The 20,970-nt window shown below is 58.1% G+C and overlaps 1 protein-coding gene across 5 annotated transcripts in view; it reads right to left on the reverse strand.

The window, feature by feature from the left end:
• Nucleotides 1-6,782: 6,782 nt before the first annotated feature.
• IKBKE (inhibitor of kappa light polypeptide gene enhancer in B-cells, kinase epsilon) overlaps nt 6,783-20,970 on the reverse strand; it is a 24,815-nt gene continuing 10,627 nt past the window's right edge. For 3 of the 5 annotated variants that reach the window (XM_014532572.1, XM_014532574.1, XM_014532575.1), the window contains 10 exons: nt 20,884-20,970; nt 18,751-18,826; nt 18,539-18,651; nt 16,797-16,873; nt 13,820-13,859; nt 13,020-13,121; nt 11,484-11,580; nt 10,251-10,384; nt 9,970-10,041; nt 6,783-7,548 (listed from right to left, as the gene is read on the reverse strand). In XM_014532572.1, the coding sequence (XP_014388058.1) occupies nt 7,515-7,548; nt 9,970-10,041; nt 10,251-10,384; nt 11,484-11,580; nt 13,020-13,121; nt 13,820-13,859; nt 16,797-16,873; nt 18,539-18,651; nt 18,751-18,826; nt 20,884-20,970 (832 nt within the window). In that variant the 3' untranslated portion in view covers nt 6,783-7,514. Of the gene's footprint in view, nt 7,549-9,969; nt 10,042-10,250; nt 10,385-11,483; nt 11,581-13,019; nt 13,122-13,819; nt 13,860-16,796; nt 16,874-18,538; nt 18,652-18,750; nt 18,827-20,883 lie in introns of those variants that run through there. The other 2 variants (XM_014532573.1, XM_014532576.1) reach the window with 2 other exon arrangements.

A 20,970-nucleotide genomic window follows, 5' to 3' on the forward strand; every position in this document is an offset into this window, starting at 1 on the left:
ACACACACCACACACACACACCACACATACACCACACACACACACGTCACACACACACCATACACACACCACACACATACCACACACACGCACACCACACACACACATACCACACACACACACACCACACACACACACATACCACACACACACACATATACCACATACACCACACACACACACATACCACCACCCACACACACATACACACCACACACACACACACACACCCCACACTCATTCCTCCCTCCCCAGGGAAGATAAACTCTTCTGCTGGCGGGTCAGGGTGAGGCGGATGCTGGCCCCCGAGCATGGTTTGCACCCCTCCCTCTGTCACGCAGGCTGCACGGGTGAGGCCACAGCCTTGCAAAGACACCTCCGCTGGAGTTTCCCCCACGTGAGCGGCTCCTCTGGGCCTGGAGCCGTGGACTTCCCTCGGTCTGTGACTCACTCCCAGAAGAGGGGGCCGCTTCATGTTTTCACTTTTGACCAAGGGGAAGGATTATGAGAGTCTGAGTGTGTGGTCAGTGTGTGAGGTCACTCCCGAGGTAGGTGGTCCCAGAGCCTGTCAGCTCCCCCAGGGGGACAGTGTTTCAAGGCTTTCCCACCCCCTCCTGAGCGTCTTAGTAGGACGGGGGAGCAAGGACAGAGGTGGCTGCCTTTCTGCAGGGGAAGTGTGGGGCTCTGCTTGGCTTTGAGGCTTTGAAATTCCCAAAGCACCTGAAATTCCCAAAGCACCCCGGGCCTCCCCGTGATTCCGACAGCTCTGGGCTCTGCAGGGGATCACCAGGCCTGTCCTGCAGGTCAGGTTCCGCTGCAGTAATGAACCACCTCACCTCCCTGCCTGTGGACGAGACTTCTTCCTCACTCACTCCACTGCCCTCCGCCGTGTGCCAGGGAGACTGTTCATCAGAGCCACTGAGGGACCCAGGCCGACGGAGCCGCCACCACAGCTAACGTTGCCAGTCACTGTGCAGAGGGAGGCCGAGAGGGTCTGCAGGCTCCTACACCCACCTTTAAAGGCTCCACTCGCTTCCGCACAACTCGTTCACCGGCCAGACCTTGGTATAGATAGCCATACCACCTGTACCAGGGGGGGCGAGAAGCGCAACCCTACCCTGTGCTCAGAATGGGAAAAGGGCTGGAATATGTGGCCGGCAGCACCGATGTTTACTGCAACCTTCAAGGGCACAGAGCGGCGATTCATTGAACAAGTATTTAATACCCACCATATGTCAGGCGCTGTTCTAGGCACTAAAGGTACAATAGTGAATCAACATGGACATGTTATCAGGTTATGTACTATGATGAACATGATGTGCGTTAAAGGACTAGAGAGTTTCAGGGACTAAGACTAGATTGGGTGGCCTCTGAGGAGCAGACATTTAAACAGAAACCTGAATGGAGTAGGCCCTTGGCTCTCCAAGCAAGGGTGGCCCAGGCGGAGGGAGCAGGAGGCACAACAGTCCCTACACTTTCCCAAACCTTATGCACGCGTGTGTTCCAGACTGTTCCCAGACCCCATCTCCAGAGACTGGTTTGGCAAGTCTGGATATTGGTCCATATTTTATAAGAGAGTTTGATCAGAGTGACTCACGGGACCACACTTTGAAAATGGGACCAAGGCCATGTGTTTGTGTGATTGTGGGATTGTGGAAACCCTCCCTATACATTTGAGGGCAAATGCTCTGACCCTTGTTAACCACAGTTCCAGCTCTCCACGCTACTTCCTTCCCTGCTCGGGCCGCTTGTCACACACTGAGCTCAGCCTCCCAAGGAAGTAGGTGTGGCCTGCAATGTGTAATGAGGGTCAGTAATACCTTCCATTGCTACCCTGTGAGCCGGGACCGTGACAGAATGTCATCAGGGAATTAAAATGTTTGTGAAGCCCGGCCAGCATGGCTCAGTGGTTGACCGTCGAGCTATGAACCAGGAGATCACAGTTCGGTTCCCCATCAGGGCACATGCCTGGGTTGTAGGCTCAATCCCTAGTGTGGGGTGTGCAGGGGACAGTCAATCAATGATTCTCTCTCATCATTGATGTTTTGGGCATGCAGGAGGTAGTCAATCAATGATTCTCCCTCATCATTGATGTTTCTACCTCTCTTGTCTCCCTTCTCTGAAATCAATTAAAAATAATAATAAAATGTTTGTGAAAGTCCCTTGTAAAATGCTACATGTTACATGTACTTAAGAAATATGCATTCAATTCCTACTATCTGGCGGCAGCGCTTGGCTGGAATGACTTCATCTCCATGGCCACTCTGTGAAATGGCCGGCATTCCTATCTCCCAGGTGACACAACTGAGGCTCAAAGAAGTCATGTGACTGGCCCACAAAGGTGGCCCAGTCTGGACTCAAATCCACGCTTTTGCCTTTGCACTGCCCAGCCCGTGTGGTAACAGCAGCAATGCTTCAAAATCTCTCATCTTACTTTGTAGGTGCAGCTTAAAGACCAGCAAAACCTTTCTCCATTTTTCTCTCCCTATCACAATCCTGTTCACCTTCCCAGGTCCAGTCCAAATGCCAGGTCCCCAGACCAGAGAGCCTTCCCAGAGTCATCCAGCCCTGACTGGTCACTTTCTTCTGGGCTCCCGTCGCCTCGCGTGTCTCTAACATACTTGTCATCACAACATGAATCACAGTTCCAATTTGACATTTTTGCCTTCCTCACATGGGCCTTTTTTTTCTGATGTTCAAATTTTTTTTTTTTCAGAGATCAAGGGAGAGGGAGAGAAACATCAACGATGAGAATCATTGAGGGGCTGCCTCCTGCACGCCCCCTACTGGGGATCGAGCCTGCAACCCAGGTGTGTGCCCTGACCAGAATCAAACCGTGACCTCCTGGTTCATAGATTGACACTCAGCCACTGAGCCACACCAGCCGGGCCTCATGTGGGTCTTGTTGCTCTTTCTGATCACACCATGTGGGGCAAATAGGAGGTGCGCATTAAATGTCTATGAAATGAACTCAGCTGTCCGCTCCCCACCTGTACCTACTCCAGGACTTCTCTCTTAACATCCCTTCCAGCCAGGGCCCCTGCACCCAGGGAGGGGAGACGAGGGAATTGCCTGGTCCAGGGAAAACAGAGGTGCCAGCGACCTGCCGGGCCTGCGTGGAAGTGGGGGTGGTGCTGGGAACTCCGGTGAAGACTCACGTGCAAGGGAGCTGGTCCCACTGGGGTGGACTTCCTGCTCCAGGCGCTAGTGACTGTCCAGGGCTGAGGGCTGGCAGGTGACCATCCCCACTGCAGGGGGTGGGCCTTCTTTGTGTCACCAAACTGGAGTGGTCCCACGGGGATCATCTAGGTCCTTGGGGACAAGAAGGGCAAACCAGGGTGGGAAGGTGAGCAGGGATTTGAGGCTCCTGGAAAGGCCTGGAAGGGTGTCACCATGTGGGGTGGGGTGGGTGGGGCTTGTTTTCAAGCAGTTTAGCGGCGCCTCCTCTGCCCGTGTCCCAGTTAATGGAATTTTCCCATCCCAGGCCCCTCTGCCAGGCTGACGATAAGGCTGGCTGGGGTGTGTGTTGGAAAAATGCAGCGATTCCAGGCAGATGTCAGCAGCCTTTGCTCCCCAGCCAGAGGGTAGCCTCCAAGCCACAGCCACTTGCATTCCAGCACTGCGCCAGTGGGGGCCAGCGCTGTGGGGCTGCCACAGACCAGCATGAGCAGAGTGGCCCAGATCACCTAAGCCTATCCCTGCTCCCACCCCGGCCCACCACACCTCCCCACCACATCTCCCCCTGTCTCTCTCTGGGTCTCTGCCTTGTTCCTCTCATTCCTGCTTCTTCCCCTCCCTCCTCCTTTCTTTCTTGTCTACTCCATCTATCTTTCCCTTCCTCTCCATCCTTCCCTCCTCCCTACCGCCCTCTCTCCTTTCCTCACTCCCATCTCACCCCCGACTCCTCCCCCGCCTCTGGCAGAGGGTGCAGGGAGAGGACCCAGCTGCTTCAAGTGGCTGCTGCAACTCTGAGCTTCCAAGGAAAATAAAATCCAAGTTACTTCAGGCCACCCTGGCCCGTTCCTTTCCACCTCCCAGTGGGGTTGCCTGATTCAGGATCTTTTCTGCGATGGAGGGAAAGGAAGCCAGGAATTACACTGTTTACAAGTTCATGGAAGCAGTTTGGAAAAGAACCCCAGATGACCAGCGGCAGCAATTCTTTGAGCGTCCCCTCCTCCCCCCCGCACCTTCCCCAACCCTGCTGAACTGAGGCAGCCCCGTGAGAGCAAACAGTGAGTCCACTTGGAGAGTGGCCAGGCCTTTGTGGAGGCCTAGCCTGTCCCTGAGACTGGCTTCCCTGCCTGGCTGTCAGGTGGGGGTGCTGCTAGCCCAGTGTACCGCCCACTGCCAATGGCCTGAGCTGGCTCATTCTCATGTCTTCTGGGGGACACCTCAGGCTCTCAGACCTGAGCTGTGGAAGCATCACAGCAGGAGGAGGGAAGCCCAGCAGTGCAGGCTCACCCTCACCGATGGGAATCAGGAGGGGGATGGGGTCCCAGAATCTGTTTTGAGTCACCAGCCCATAAGGAGGAAACGGTCCCTTCCGAGGGAGAAGCAGAGACCACAGCCCTGCAGCACCAGGCCCTCCAGACCGTGTGGGCAGGCCCCCTCTTTAACCGGAGCCGGACTGTTTCCAGAATCTGCTGGTCGTGGATCTGAATGCCACGTGGACTCCTCCCAGAAGAGGGTGGCTGGCCGAGCCCCTGGCCCAGCTCTCTGAGACCAGCTTCTGCTTCCCCTCCGGGCCTGCAGGGACCTCCGGGCCAGGGGAGGTGGGCCGGGAAGGGTGTGCCCAGACCCACAGTGTGTTTCAGGCGCTTTGTGGGAATACCTAGTTCATCTCTACCCATAACTGTGAGTGATATCATCTCCGTTTTACACATGAGGAGACTGAGGCACGGTGTTTCGATCCACCCCCACAGAGGCACCACACAGGCCCCAGAGTCATACCTTTAAAATGCCAGTGGGACTTGCCCTAAAACCTGTGTCCACGGAGCCCTGAGGGAAAGCCGAGTTCCTTAGCGTGGCCATGAGGACCTGTGGGGCTGGCTCCTCCCCTTCCTCTCGCCGCCTTCCAGTCCCACAAACACTGCGTTCCTTCCACGCGGAGGCCGGTGCTGTTCAAGTGGGCGGGATGCTGCCCAGGCCTCCATTGCTGGGCACCTCCCCTCCCCTCCCTGCCAGACCCCAGCCTGGAGTCACTGCTCCAGGTCCTCTCCCGACCCCCTGTCCTGGCTGAACTGAGCACCCGCCCTGCCAGGAGGGAGACCGTGCGTGATACTGCCCGTGAGCTGTGCCCTGCTGTGCTCGCAGCTCTGCCTTCTGTGGAGGTGAGCTCCTGGGCAGGCACGGCCCCGTCACCTGGCAGCTGCGGGCACCCATTTGCATCTGAGGAACTGGGTGGTTCTGCATCTTCAGTGTTACCTTAGGCCTTAGAGAGGGGTGTTTAAGAGGCCTTCAGGTCCCTGGGGGTCTTACAGGGTCCCTCTGGTCACGGGCCTGGGTGCAGTCCCCCCTCCCCCACCCCCCACCCCATGGAGGTGGAATCGGCAGCTCCGAGAAGTTGAGAGGGTGGAGGCCCGTGTCCTGCGCTGCCCCGCACAGGATGAGCTGAAGCCTCGGAGTGAGTCCCCTGCTGGGCCCTGCTCATGAGCTCATGGAGCCTGGACCATGCATGTCATCCTCCAACAATCTGCGCTTGGCTTTCAGGGATCCCCTGGCGCTCGTGCTGAGCCCCACCAAGCATGTGGGGTCCAGAAGCAGCGGCCGGGAAACCCACGGCGGGACTTCCCTGCAGGGGGTGACGATCTGGGAGAGCTGGCTGGAGCTCCTGCGGGCAGAGCTGACCAGTGGCGGCCCAGGGCCCAGGGCCACTGAGGGAGCAGCTGGGTCCTGGAGCCTCAGAACCTGAGCCCACTGGGCTTAAGACCCATGGCAGGAGGCCCAAATGGCACACACGAAGCCACTTAGCCTGATGCGAGCAAAGCCCAGCAAGCCCTCCTCCCCCGGGTCTGTAGAGGTGCCGGTCCCTCCATAGAGAAGCAGCATGGAGATGGCAGATGTGGGGCCCCAGCCTCCCCCACTTCTGCCCGCGGTCAGGCAGGCTGCCCTCCAGATGCGGGGCTCCAGGAAGCTGGGCAGGAAGGACCTTCTGGGGTTATCTGGGGTCGAGCATAATGTCATCTTGATGCTTCGAAGCACACAGTGGGGCTTCTCAATTGTTTCCCTCCCCTATTGGGGCTACTTTCCTGTGTACACCCTCCCCCCAACCCCCCTAAGCCAGGGGGGAGTCCAGCTCTGGTTAAGGGACCCTGGAGGTTCTCAGGGGAAAGACTGAATGTGCACAAGCCTGAAGGCCTCGCCCAGGCACCATGCTAGCTTCTGGACAAAACGAGAAAGGCCCCATTCGACCCACAGCAATGTTCCAACTCAGTATCTCGGGCACAGCCTGGGTTTTGAACAGGGCGGGTGGGGGGTGGGGAGGATGGAGAGATGGTAGATTTGAGGTTTAAAGAAGGCCTTTTTTCCTCCCCAAGTTCCAGGCCCCTTATACAGCTTCCCAGCGGACAGGGGGAGGGAGAAGAGAGGAATGGGAGGCCACCTTCCTTGGGCTTTTCCCTGAAATTAGGGCCCGTTTAGGGGAAAGGCAGGAATCGGGAAGTGACCAGGCCTGCCTCCATTTCCCAGTCCTTCTCCTCACGGATCCCCACGTGCCTGCTGGGATGCCAGGCGCACCTGCGGCCTCCCCCTGCCTCACCCACCGCCAGGGAGAGACACCCAGAAACAGAAAGGAAGGCGCGTTTATTGCACTTCTTAAAGGCACAGGCCTGTCTCCCCTCGGGCTGTGGGCTTACAGGCCTGTGCTATTTGCATGGCTATTCCTGACCAGCTAGCTGACATCCCAGAACTGGTGGTGCTTCCGAGGGAGAGAGAAGGGGAAGGTCCCTGGACATGGTGCCCCCACCACCCACTCTCTCACCCTAAGGCTCAGCCAGACCCAGAGCAGAAGGCAAATCAGACTCTGCGATGCCTGCGGCCGAGTGTGTGACCCTCAGGAATCAGAGGAGAGGGGAGAGGGCTACATGTTCAACAAGAAACAAGAAACACCACAAGAGGAAGGAAGACTGAGATTAGGCCGTGTGGCCCAGCACCCTGGGGAACCCCTGTGGGGCCTCCTCTTCTGTTCCCTGAGGAGCGGCGCCCTGTAAACCGGGGAGAGGGGCTGTCAGGGCCTCTCTCCCGGGGGCCCCGCAATGTTCAGCCGTGGGTGCCAGGGAACCGCGCGCCTGGCCACGGAGGAGCTGTGCCTGAGCCCGCGTAGGATGTCAGGTGGGTCCTGACAGCTGTGTGGTGCCCGGGGCCTGCGTGCTGCCCGCAGACAGGCAGTGAAGGTAATGCTGTGGCATCTCCCAGCGGTCGGCCAGGAGGGAGGTAGGCTGGTGATGGGACAGGGACAGTCCTGCGTTGGGTCCCATGATTCTAATGCTTCAGGCTGCCCTGTGCACCCACGGAGCTCAGACATCAGGGGCCGATTGGACCCGACTTAACCTGCAACAAAAGGCGCAGGTTAGCTTCTCCCACCAAGTGCAGGAGCCTGGGAACCCCTCCCCAGGCCAAACAGCGTTCAGCAGCTCCAAGCGTTCCGGGCTCAGCTCTCCTGTCCCCCGAGAACTCTGAGGTTCTCAGCCCTGACTACACGAGAGTCCGTGGGAAGCTTATAAAATCCCCACCCTGGGCCACGCCCAGAGCTTCTGGGGCAAGACCCAGGCCTCTGGATTGTTCGAAGCTCTCCTGGTAAACCCAGTGCAGCCGGGGTTAGGAGGGAGAGGAACTCAAAGGACTTCTTTAGGCTTCCTGGCTACAGCTCTGAATAAGGAAGTGAAAGTTCACGAAGATAAAGTATTTTATCTGTAAATAGACTGCATATCACAGCAAGAATAATTTATGTCGGCCCTAAAATTAGAACTTCCTGCCCATTGGGCTGCGTTGGAAAGGCTTTCCAAGGAGCCATCAGCTCTCCCCTTGGAGGGCATTTAAGAGGATGGATCCTCCCCTTGCTGGAACGGGACATGGGAGACGCCTCCTCAACCCAAGGGGCCTCAGAGACTCTGGAGACGACCACCAGCTCCTCTGGGCCTCCCTGCCTCCTGGCTTCCCTGCCTCCCAGCCTCCTGGCCTCCCTGCCTCCTGGTCTCCCTGACTCCCTGCCTCCCTGCCTCCTAGTCTCCCTGCCTCCCTGCCTCCTGGCCTCCCTGCCTCCCTGCCTCCTGGCTTTCCTGCCTCCCTGCCTCCCTGCCTCCTGGCTTCCTTGCCTCCCTGCCTCCCAGCCTCCTGGCTTCCCTGCCTCCCTGCCTCCCTGCCTCCTGGCTTCCCTGCCTTCCTGCCTCCCTGCCTCCTGGCCTCCCTGCCTCCTGGCTTTCCTGCCTCCTGGCCTCCCTGCCTCCCAGCCTCCTGGTCTCCTGGTCTCCCTGACTCCTGGCCCAACTCTAGCGTCCCACACTGGCATGGTCTGGAGGGAACACCTACCATTTAGTGAGGCCTTCCCTCTGCACGCCCTGTCCCCCCTCCTCAGCATATTTCAGATCACACCTATTTAATCCCCACGGCCACACCACGAGGTGGGCCTCATTATTCTTATGTTACAGAGGCAGGAACTGAAGCTCAGAGCTGAGCGGACCTCCCAGGGTCACATCCACGCAGTTGGGAAGGAGCAGAGTCAGGAGTCAAATGCTGTTGGAATCTCTGCGGAGTCTTCCCACCAGGCCACCGGCTCCCAGATGGGGGATGGGGGGTGGTGACAGGCATACGCAGGCAGCCTCCTGGCCTCCCAGCCTCCCGGCCTCCTGGCCTCCCTGACTCCTGGCCCAACTCTAGCGTCCCAGACTGGTGTGGCCTGGGGGGAACACCTACCATTTAGTGAGGCCTTCCCTCTGCACACCCTGTCCCCCCTCCTCAGCACATTTCAGATCACACCTATTTAATCCCCACAGCCACACCATGAAGTGGGCCTCATTATTCCTATGTTACAGAGGCAGGAACTGAAGCTCAGAGCTGAGCGGACCTCCCAGGGTCACATCCACGCAGTTGGGAAGGAGCAGAGTCAGGAGTCAAATGCTGTTGGAATCTCTGCGGAGTCTTCCCACCAGGCCACCGGCTCCCAGATGGGGGATGGGGGGTGGTGACAGGCATACGCAGGACGGACGGGGTCCTCGCCTTCCCTGCATGTGTGTATGTGTATGTCAGCCCCCTGACCTCCAGGGCAAGGCCATCCTCGTTTCTGAGGCGATGTCCTGCCTCCCCTCTGGTGCTAAAATGTGCTTTACGGAGCAGGGCTGCTCGATGGCGAGGTGTTTTCTCTTCAAATGTGTTGATTTCATTGTATGAGAGTTGGTCCCTCCAAGTTTCTTTTGTGGGTTTTACTGGTGCACAGAATCCAAACATCTGAGCCTGCTGCACCCCCAGCACCCTCTGCAGCACCCCTCTCCCCAAAGAGGGGGGTCTGCTCAGGGGACGAAGCAGAGTGCCTAGCACTGGGCCTGCAGCCTGGGTGGCCTGTGAGCACCTGCCCCCAGGGCCATGACCCCAGGCTCCGTGCCTCAGTTTCCTGGTGCATGACACGGAGATGAGGCTGCGCCACTCCGAGGCTGGGGGAAGTACAGGCACAGCCCACGTTCACAGCCACAGATCCGCATGCCCCAGGCCCATCTCTGACTGCACCGAGAATGGTCTTAGCCTCCAGGTCAAATGCCTTCCCTTGCATATCCCGCAATTGCTTAAAATTAGATGAAATGTTTCTCTCTGATGGGCTGTATTCTCAAGGCTCTCGTGGAGCCTGGAAGCCTCCACCTGGTGAGGATGGTGACTCACCTGTGGACAGGCCGGAGCTCCGGCCACCTGCCACCAAACCTGCCTGGGCAGGTGCAGGCGCTGGAGGACCCAGCCCTCCCCGCGCACAGCGGGACTCCTTACCTTTCGATGATGCAGTTGTTGTCCTGGAGGTCGGAGGCCAACAGCTTCATCTCCTTACAGAGATCCTCCATGCTGTCCAGGGCAGAGGCAAGAGCGGCCGCTGTGCCTGAGGCCGAAGTTGCCCTGACCGACCCCTTCCCTGGGAGGCCGGCCACCAAGGCTCTTTACAAAGCCTGCCTTCCAGGCCTGGTGTGCGGCACACCCCTCGGGCCCTAACTTTCATCCCCCCTTTCACACACACACACACACACACACACACACGGACATCCCTCGGTACTCACTGGAGACCCAGGTCCTTTAGCTGGAGACCCAGGTCCTTGGGTGCAGGACTGGAATAAGGAGCCGTGGGGGTTGGGGGGACCTGGGCCCCCTTTGCTCTGTCCTGCAGGAGCTGGAGAGACAGCCAGTCGAGGATCTGAGGGGAACCACACTCTAGTCAGAAGGGAAGAGCCAGCTCACCTGTGGGGAGGGCAGTGCTGGGGAAAGGCCGGAAAAGGGTAACAAAACGGCCCCAGCCCACATCCCCAGAGCAACCAAAAGCTGAGCCCTTCCGGCGAGCCCTCCTTCCCAACCTGTGAGTGCGGCCACCCTCACTGTCCGCGTGGATGTCATGATCCTGACTGTCAGGTTCGCCCGGTGTCTAACTACCCCCTAGGGCAGTGATGGCGAACCTTTTGAGCTCGGCGTGTCAGTATTTTGAAAAACCCTAACTTAACTCTGGTGCTGTGTCACATATAGAAATTTTTTGATATTTGCAACCATAGTAAAACAAAGACTTATATTTTTGATATTTATTTTATATATTTAAATGCCATTTAACAAAGAAAAATCAACCCAAAAAATGAGTTTGCGTGTCACCTCTGACATTCGTGTCATAGGTTCGCCACCACTGCCCTAGTGACACCTGCACCAGGAGCTGCAGAGAGGGGGAGGAAGCAGGGAGGGGCCACGCTGCCTTTCCTAGAAGCCGCCACCCTCTCTGTTCCTTTTGGCAAAGCAGGCGGCTTCTCCAGCTACCTGCACCAGGAGCTGCAGGGAGGGGGAGGAGGCAGCCCCTTGCAGGGAGGGGAGGGGCCACGCTGCCTTTCCCAGAAGAAGCCGCCCTCTCTGTTCCTTTTGGCAAAGCAGGCGGCTTCTCCAGCTGCCTGCACTGGGCTCTTCGCAGAGCACAGATCAGAAGGTCAAGGAGAGGTCACACGGCCCCTCTCAGGAGTGGCCCGCAGCCTCCCAGGCAGGAGGAGGGTGAGGAAGATGTCCCAGCGTTCTGGAGGCTCTGCCCTTGCCGTGACCTTCAGTCTGGATGTGACCTTCAGTCTGGATCCTAGGAAGTGCCTTCTGCTTTCTCCATCCCCACCTCAGGGCGCCTTTGGGGTCAGACCTCCCACCCATCCCAACGCGCTTGGGTTTGGTCCAGGGCAGCTCCGCCCAGAGGCAGGGGAATGGCCTGGATGCCCCCAGAGCACCAGGTTGGCTGGGCAGCCCCCCCACCCCACCCCGCCCTGAAGCTCCCGCACCTTGCTGAGGCCCTCCTGCACCTTCTGGGCTTCGGTGCTGTAGGCAGCCACGGAGCAGGCGACCAGGCGCAGGTGGTTCCTGGCCTCGTGCACCACCCTGGAGAGAGCAGATTGAAAATCAGAGCCAGGCTTGCCGGCTCTGACGGGCCACACCCAGCTGTTGTTTGTGCCACTGCACAGCCACGGAGGGTAGGCTTCCAGACAGCAGGCAGGAGTCCATGGGTCCAGGCAGTGCCTCCCCCACTGCCTCTGCCCGTCTGGGTGCACCCTCAACTGTTCCCTGTCCCCCTGTCCCCCTGTAAGTGCCGATGCTCTGACAGGCTGGTGAGGGTCCTGTTGCAACCAGCTGGGAGCTGCAAACACCGTGCGCTGGGCAGGGTCACCCAGGCCAGGCAGGAGGAGTGCCCGGCCAGAGTGGCTCGGGACAGCCCACGCTTCATATGGGAATTCCTGAGGCTCCCATTCCAGAGAAACTCAAGGTCAAGGCTCTTCTGTGGCTTCTCTAAGTGCAGGGAGTGAGCAAGGACATTTTGTCCGTTGCCCCAAAAGGAAATCACATGCAGAGGGGTTAAACCAGTGGTTGACTGACGCTCAGTCCTGGCTACACATGAGAATCGCCCGAGGAGCTTTTAAGCTGCCGCTATCCAAGCCAACTTCAGGCCAATGAAACCAGAGTCGGGGGCGGGGAGCTGGGCATTGGCATTCTAATGTGAGAGTGGGTGGGCGCCTGCGTTTCAGCCCACAGGTCCCGTGGATCCCAAACAGATGCACCTGGGAACCTGCCCTTCTCCGGAGGAGCCAGCGTTGGTGCAGGTGGGGGAGGAGGGAGGGGCTGTCTGAGAGGGAGCACCTGTGAGAGGGGTTCTATGTAATGGCCTCTGCCTGCCCCTGCTTCCCTGCCACTGGTCCCATCCCAGGGGACCTGTGCTCTCCCCAGAGAGGGAAGGCTTCCCACATGACCACCTGGGACCATGGGAAAAACCCAGGTTCCTGCCCCTGCTTCCCAGCCACTGGTCCCATCCCAGGGGACCTGTGCTCTCCCCAGAGAGGGAAGGCATCCCACATGACCACCTGGGACCATGGGAAGAACCCAGGTTTTAGGGGCAGTCACACCCCTATGCTATCCCGGGCCTGCTACCTGCTAGCTGTGTGGATTTGAGGAAGAGACTGTCCTCTGAGCCTGATAGTACTTACTGTAGAGCAGTGGTTCTCAACCTTGGCTGCACATTAGAATCACCTGGGAATCTTTTTAAAATCCAGGCCCAGAAATCGGGATTTTAAAAAGATTCCCAGGTGATTCTAATGTGCAGCCAAGGTTGAGAACCACTGCTGTATAGGGAAGATACTGTGGGGTTAAATAAGCTAATGTGTAGAAATCGCCCAGCGACTGCCTAGCCACCCAGGATCACAAAACTACCTATTTCTTTGCCTTTGTCCCTTTACTCCCACCCCCTTCTCAGCCAGGGTCGGCCGAGCCCAGGACTTCTGAGCCTGGAAGGGCCTGGGGTCCGTGTGCTCAGGAGGCCAGATGGTTACCTCATGCGCTCGCCGTGCGTGACCAGCGACGCCCGGTACTTCTGCACACACTCCTCCTGGAACACCTGCAGGAGCCTCTTGGCTAAATGGCTAAAATTCACCCTGGAAAGAATAGGGAAACTGAGGCACCGAGCTAAGCAGTCAGAGCCGCCTGAGCACAAGCCTAGCGTGCCTGGGTCTCCTAAGCGCCCAGCCCCCCGGCCACAGCAGGGCTGGCTCTCCAGGAAGGAGGAGATGATGCCCACATGGGGGGGTCATGGTGACCAGAGGGGCTGGCACCCAGCACAGGACAACAGAGGGACACAGACTCTCAGCTCGTCCCCAGAGGGAAGGCGAGATGACTGTGGAAAGTGTGTGTGCAGGTGTCGGGGGTCAGGGTGGGTATAGAACTGGGGGAGCGAGTCGCCAAATAAGCACTAAATCAGGGGGCCCCTGGGGCATGAGAGGGCCCAGGAAATGGAAGGGCAGAGGGACACCCAAAGGGAAGCTCAGGCAGAGGCCAGAGCGGCAGGGGGCAAACCAGCGAGGGGACAGGGAAAGAACCCCTAGGAGCCGAGCCGTCTTCAGAAGTAAGTCCAGCTTCCTGCGGCCGCCTCTGAGGAGCCTCCCTCCAGCTCAGCCACCATCCCCTGCCCTGGCTCCAGACAACCCGCCCCAGATACTGTCACACCGCCCCCCTCCTGCTAGGCCTCGGCCTGTGACCGGGCCCCTCACCACTTCTCGTCAGGCACAGAGACTCGCTCCGCCCGGGTGACACCCACCCTCCTGCGCCCCCTCCTGCCAAGGGACCGGCCACTCACTTGTCCAGCTTGTGGATCTGCTCCTCGTTGTAGCCAAGCCCTGGAGGAAACAGCAGAAATGATGCCACCTGTTACGTCAGCAACATGGAATGCCCCAGGGTTGGGGGGGGGCACCCACAAAGATGCAGTCAGCCTGGCTTGAACCCTGCTCCCTGGGGCTCCCAGCCCACTGAGCCAGGAAGGACAGGAGTGAACCGAGCACCCAGGACATTGCACCACGACAAGGAAGGAGCGTACTTGGGGCAGCCGAACACTTCAGCTGGGAAGTGGTGGTGGGGATAGGCCTTGTGGTCAGCCCCGGCCCCCCGGCCCCAACCCAGGATGACAGATGCCTACAGGCTGTTGGCCTCATCCCCGAATATTCAAGCTGCAGGAGAGCCAGCTGGGCTCTGCAGTGGAGCTGGATAAGCCAGCCCCGCCACCCACCACCCACCCTGTACCCTGCTTCCTTGCCCAGACACTTTGCCAGAAGGGCTGATGAAGTTTTCACTTCCTGGGCACCTCCTGATGCTCTCTCACTGGGGAGATGCTGCCCCCTCCTGGGCTTCGAGGGAATGGGCCTCGGGTCATTAGCGTCTTGGAGAGGAAACGAGGCAGAGGTTACCTTGCTGACCCCCCCTCCACACCCCTAGTAGAGAATCCCCTTCCTGGGCTCTTCATCCGGGCACTGCTCACAGCCAGCTGGGCCCCTGTGAAGTCCAAGCCACACGTCCCAGGCCTGCCGGCTATTGGCAGGGGGCTGTAAGCAAGTGATTGCACCTCACCCAGTCCGTTTCCGCGTCTGCCACACGGGACACCGGCATGGGTGTGAGGGCAGTGAGAGTGCCCTAGTGTTCACTCCTGAGCATTTGTCAGAATGGCCTCTTCCAACACCCCAAGAGGCATTTTTCCTGCTTCTTTTCCAATTTGAATAAAGGGCTCTTGAAGACCATAGAAATGAAACTCTTGTTGAGGCTGCAAAATAAGGTGATTAAAAGCAGCTGGACCTTGTGGTGCTGGCACAGGAACAGGGAGATGGATCGGTGGAACAGAGTAGAGAGCCCAGAAGGAAAACCAAGCCTATAGGGTCAATTAATATATGACAAAGGAGGCAGGAACAGACAATGGGGGTAAAAGATAGTCTATTTAAGAAATAGTGCTGGGAAAATTGGACAGAAACCTGCAAGAAAAATGCAACTAGAGCACCTTCTTACACCATATACAAGACTAAACTCAAAATGGACTAAAGATGTAGATGTAAGATGCAAAGTCGTAAAACTCCTAAAAGAAAACAGAACCTTTGACATTCTCTCTTAGCAATATTTTTTTTTCTGATCTATCTACTCAAGCAAGAAAAACAACAACAACAAAAAATTAACAAGTGGGACTACATCCAACTAAAAGGTTTTGCACAGCAAAGGAAACCATCAACAAAATGAAAAGACAGCCTAGTGAATGGGAGAACATATTCTCCAGTGATAAATCCAAGAAGGGGTTAAGGCCCAAAATTTAGGAAGAATTCATGCTACTCAATACGAAAAACACACACACACCAAACAATCCAATTAAAAAATGAGCAGAGCCTGAAGAGACGCTTCTCCAAATAGGACATGCAGATGACTATAGACATGTGGGAAATCTCACCGTCACTAATCATCAGAGAGATGCAAATCTATACTAATAAAAGCATAATATGCTAATTAGACTGGACGACCTTCTGGATGTCCTTCCGGACGAAGCCAGGCTGCAAGGGAAGCCCGGGTCCCAGGTGTCAGAGGGAAGCCAGTGCCGGCAGCTGGGGGAAGGAAGGCCTACTCTTGCCCAAATTTCGTGCATCGGGCCTCTAGTTAAAACACAATGAGATATCACCTCCTTCCTGTCAGAATGGCTAGCATCAATACATCAACAAACAAGTGCTGGTGAGGATGTGGAGAAAAGGGAACCCTCATGCACTGCTGGTGGGAATGCAGACTGGTACAGCCACTGTGGAAAACGGTATGGGGATTCCTCAAAAAATTAAATACGGAACTGCCATTTGACCCAGTGATCCCACTTCTGGGAATAGATAGAATTATGTTTATGTTGCTTGTTGGTTACTTGCTGAAGTGACAATTTGGATATATTGGGTTGGATAGGATATATTATTAAAATTAATCTCACCCTTTTACTTCTACTTTTCAATGTTGGATACTAGGGAACTCTAGGCTCCATACATGGCTGCAGGCCATGCCTGTGGGACCTGCTCTGAGATACTATCAGGAGGTCGAGGACTTGGCAGCGAAGCCCGAGACCTGCGAGACCTGCGAGCCGCCCTGTGGGAAAAGCCTGGCCGTGCGGGGGAGGAGTCAGGTCCTGGGGGTCAGCTCCTCAGCCTCGTGGCCTCCCCTGCTCCCTCCAGTCCCTGCCCCACTGTCCTGGGTTGGACCCTCCCCTGCCCCAAGATGGCGTCCCCTGGGGCAAACAGCCTGACCACTGAGCCTCAGTGAGCTACCCTGCCCGAGGGTCTTCGGGAGGCTTCTTAGAGATGCAGGCAGAGCGCCTGGCCCAGTGGCTCTGAGTGGCATTTCTCTGGGTCTGCCCGCTTCTGGAAAGCCTGACTATCTTAGTGAACCACAGACGCAGCAGATAGGGAAACACGCCTTGAACTCTAAGGTGCCCGGCAAAGGTGCGGGTTCTCTTTCAAGGGCCACCTCTTTCATGGCAGCCAGATGCCAGCCACTGTGAAGCCCTTACGTGTCACCCAAGCCTCCCACCCCACCTGGCAACAGGCTCAGGTGTAAAGGCTTCCTGCCTCTTGCTGGTCTGCAGGCAGCTGGTGGCCAGGGACCCAGGGGCCCAGCCTTGGACCGGCCGCACCCGGGCTCTGCATGGCCAGTGAGCCCCCAGCAGCAACCCCGGGAGGAATCAAACAAGGGCTGGGTACCTGGCGGGAAGGAGGGAGAGGGAGGGAGAGCATGAGTATGCGCAAGAGGAGTGCGTGGCTCTCCCCTCGGCTCACCTGGCCTCATCCTGGCCTTCCTGAACTGCTTGTAGATGAGGTACATCTTGTCCAGGCAACACTGAATCTGCTGGATGCTGTGGGCAGGAGAGAGGGACCAGGTGATGGAAGAATCAAACAGCACAGAGCACCGGGGAAGGGAGGGGCTGCGATGGTGGGGGGACGAGGCAGGAGCTGTCTGCCAGCAGAGGAGCCTTCATGTCACGGTTTTGGGGGGCGATCCGCGAGTGGGGGTGACTCTCTGGTCTCTAAGCTTTCTGAGGCACCTTGAGGCCAGCCAGCCATCTGTCATTCTCGTGTTTATTCTCTCTCTCCTTCTCTCTGTCCCTCTCTCTCTCTTACACACACACACACACACACACACACACACACACACACAGTGTTAAATAAGAAGAGAGCGAGAAACAGCCAAGCAGGACAGACGGGCGAGTGGCGTTGGCTACATGGGAAGGTTTGAGAGGAGACTGGAAAGGGTCCTGGACCCTGAAGCGGAGAGTCCGGCAGTGGCAGCAGTGGGAGCGGAGCAGACACCTCTGGTGGCCTGGGAAGGGCAGAGGGGGTGCCTCCTGGCACACGGAGGGAACTAGTACCACAGCCAACAACCCTCCTTTCACGCAGTCATGACCCCATGTTCTCGGTCCTGCCTGGAGGCCAGGGAACGAGGGAGGTGACTTCCTGGGCCTGCAGTTCAAGGTCATTATGAGCTCCCCCTGCCCCTTTCCGGGCTGGACAAACACTCTGTTTGAGATGTTGGGGGTGTGTGTTGGGGGGCGGTCTTCCTCACCCTCAGGCCTGTGTAGCCCCACTTCCTCCCCGCAGCTCCTCTCCTGACCCCGGCCCAGCTATTTCTGGAGCTGGATCCGGGCGGCACCAAGCTTGTCCCCAGGGCTTTCCGGGTCCCCGGCGCCTGCCCTCCCAAGGACAGGGGGTGGACAAGACCTCAGCTCGGTCTTCCTCCGAAAGGCTGGGCCGGATGTGCCCTCTGATCTTACAAAGGCGACCCCCACGCACACACTGCACGGGGGACGCTCCCTCGTGGAACACAGTCCCCTCCAGAGGACCCGGGACCGTCCGCTCCGCGTGGGACAAACGAGCAGAGAGAGCCTCGTGTCGGTTTCGGTCAGTCCCGCAGCCCAGACACCTAACAACGGGCCCTGCGGGTCCCAGCGCGTTTTACATCCAGAATTAAGGACGTGGGGCTAAGGTCCGGGCAGGGGCCGGAGGACGCCCTGGTCAGGGCGGGACACTGCCAGGCCACAGTGAGTGGGCACCTTGCGTCTGTTACAAGGGGGGCTGAGGCTGTAAAAGCTGTAACTCCCCGGTGAACCCCAGGAACTAGGCCTTGGAGGTGGGTGACCGCGGCCCGATGCTCTACGTGGTCACGTGTCACTTACTGGCCGGGACTCAGGGCACAGTAGCCTCCCTGAGGGTATAATGGCAGTGCCGCTGCCTTGAGGGTGAAACGAGATGAGTAGGAGGGCCTGTCCAGGGGGCTGATGCAAAGCAAGGGCTCAGAATGGGGAGGGGACCAAATTCGTCTCTTACTTAGAACTGTTGCCCCTGCTACGATTTTGAATTCTCTCTCTAAACCCCCAGATCCTTTTCTCCCTCCGGCTAGTCCTAGGGCAGGGTCTTGCTTATCCCCAGATCCCCACCATGATCCCATGCCGGGCCTCATTGCCAAGGCGAGCTGCGTGCCCCGCCCCCGCCCCCGCCCCACCAAGAAGGGAAATCCCACAGACCTTCTGTCCTCATGTACCTGATCCCGGCTCTTCGCCAGCTCCGAGCTCAGGCTGCTCAGGCTCGTCTGCTTCTCCGTGACGTTGTGGGAGAATAAGGAGAGGACCTCGGCCAACTGAAGGCAAAGAGGCCTCAGCTCAGGGCTCCGCGGGGAGCCTGGCCAGACCTCTGCCCCCTGCTCTGCTCCTGACGCGCCCGGCCCCGCCTCACTCACAGTCCGCAGCTGAGACCTCAGCTCCGCGGCCCTCTTCAGCTCCTGGACCTCGGGCATCCCGGCCATGTTGCTGAACCTCGAGGGAAGGACAGAGAAGGACGCATTTGGGGTATGGCACCTCGGGGACAGCACACTGGCTTGTGGGGTATCGGGGGAGTCTTGTGGTTGGGGCAGAGGAACCAGCTTGAAGAGGCTCCTGAGCACTGCAATGAATAAAGATTGAGGCAGATCGGAATAAGCTGAATCTATGAATATTCACAAGTCCACATGCAAGGCAACTGTTCAAGACCTTACTTGGAAAATTTGTAACTAAAGGAAAAGAGTCAAGTTTTTGTCCAGTAGACCAAGCATGTCAAACACAAAGGCTAACACGGGCCAAATAAACGAGGCATGCGGCCCGAGAGTTTGACATGCTCGCAGTAGATACTGTATTTCCTGACAACCAATAGTTTATTGACAAGGGGAAAAGCTGTATTTTATAGAATACCAGCCAGTCATGTGCCAGGACTTGGAATCCTAGCGTCGTGCTGCCCCGGTGAAAGTATCACTTTTAAAGTGACCGATGAACCATTCAGGCATGGCTATCTGTGTGGCGCCAAAGTAACATCACACAGATTCTTTCACAGGAAAGAAACCAGGCTGTCCCCACCCTGTTGCGCAGCCCGCTCCCACCCCCAGGGTCCAGAGCAAGTGGGCAGGCAAATACGTCAAAAGCTTCCTCTACACATTTCTTTCCATTCAAGAACCCACAATAGACCCATAGGTCATTTTATTGGGGTCTAACCTGCCAACTGGACCCTCCGGGACCTCCATGTGTTCTCTCCTCCCTTCCCCGACCCTTCTCCCTACTCCAACTTCACTCTGGGGTATTTTCATCATAACAGTGGGAACCTTACCAGCACCCCCCTCACCCCCGCAAATCCCCCAAACCCCCAAACATCCCCCTTCTCTGTCTCGGTACAGGACCTTCCAAACGGAGGTATTCGCTCTCATTATGGCCTGAAAAGCCTCACCTCTTCCAGGAAGACCTCTGCGGTTGCCTGTGCCCATCTCCAGTCTCCCTTTACCCAACCATCCTGCCCTCCTCCCGGGCCCTCTGCGTGCATGGCACCACAGCTGTCCCGGGACCCCTTGCTGTGCCCTGGCCAGAGCGCTGCCCTCTTCCCTGTCGCTGTTCGAGGGGGCTCAGCCATGCCAGGGACTCCAACCCTGTCCTCCCACACTGCCACCGCCCGTCTGCTCCATCATCAGTGCTGCCGCTGCCAAGGCCGGGAGGCAGGCCAGGCTGCAGTGAGTCAGCCGCTGCTGGGAAACTCCCGGGCCTTCCTGCGGACGTGGGCCCGGGCATGGGGGGCGGGGCACCGGGCATGCTTGGCACTGCCTCTGCTCCTCTGTCCCCACGTCTCCTCCCCGTGGGCAAGGCTCAGGCCACCGGCAGCTCCCTGGGCTGCGGAGCCCCATCCCCACCTGCCCCATGGCCCATGCCTTCCAGGATCTGAGGGCTGTGCCCACTTTCCAGGAATGCCCTCGGGTCTTCCTGCTTCTCTCCACAGCCTGCGTTTGTTTCCTCCTCCCCCGTCTCTCCCTTGCTCCACCTGTCACCTCTGAACAGCCCAGTCAGAGGGGTAGAGGGCATGGCGTTCCGAGGGCTGGGCAGGGCCTCCTCAGGAGGCAAGGCGGTTTGAGACAGGAGGCGGGAGAGGAGCATGGAGGTGAGACCACTGGGTCCCCATCGTGCCAGGTCCGGCGGACCACAGGTGGCCGTGTCTCCCAGAGTCCTGCTCGGGGCCTGGTGCGGGTGAGAGATGGGGGTCTGGAGGACAGAGGCCTCTTCCTGGGGCGGGGGGGCTGCCTTGGGACCTGGAGAGGCAGTGTCCCCCTGGGCCCGTTCCCCCTGAGGTGAGGCGTGAGGTGGGGGTGATACGAGCCATCATCCGGGGGTGGGCTGTGGGGCTGAGGGGCAGGATGGCAGTGCCCTCAGTATTCCAGCCAGGCAGGGGAGGGGGGGCTCGGTGAGGGGAGAGGAAGGACATTGTGGGAAATATTGGGGTGAGAAACAGACAGAGAGAAGGGCCGAGGGGTCTCAGCTGGCCTCGGGCCTGCTGCGGCCACCGCCCTGGGCAGGACACCCACCTCTCGGTGCCCAGGCTGCTGCTGAGGAAGAGGAGGGCCATCCGCAGGACCTCCAGTGTCCGCCGGCAGGTCGCCTGGAGCGTCTCC

This window comes from Myotis brandtii, unplaced genomic scaffold, assembly GCF_000412655.1.
Source record: "Myotis brandtii unplaced genomic scaffold, ASM41265v1 scaffold898, whole genome shotgun sequence".
Lineage (NCBI taxonomy): Eukaryota > Metazoa > Chordata > Mammalia > Chiroptera > Vespertilionidae > Myotis > Myotis brandtii.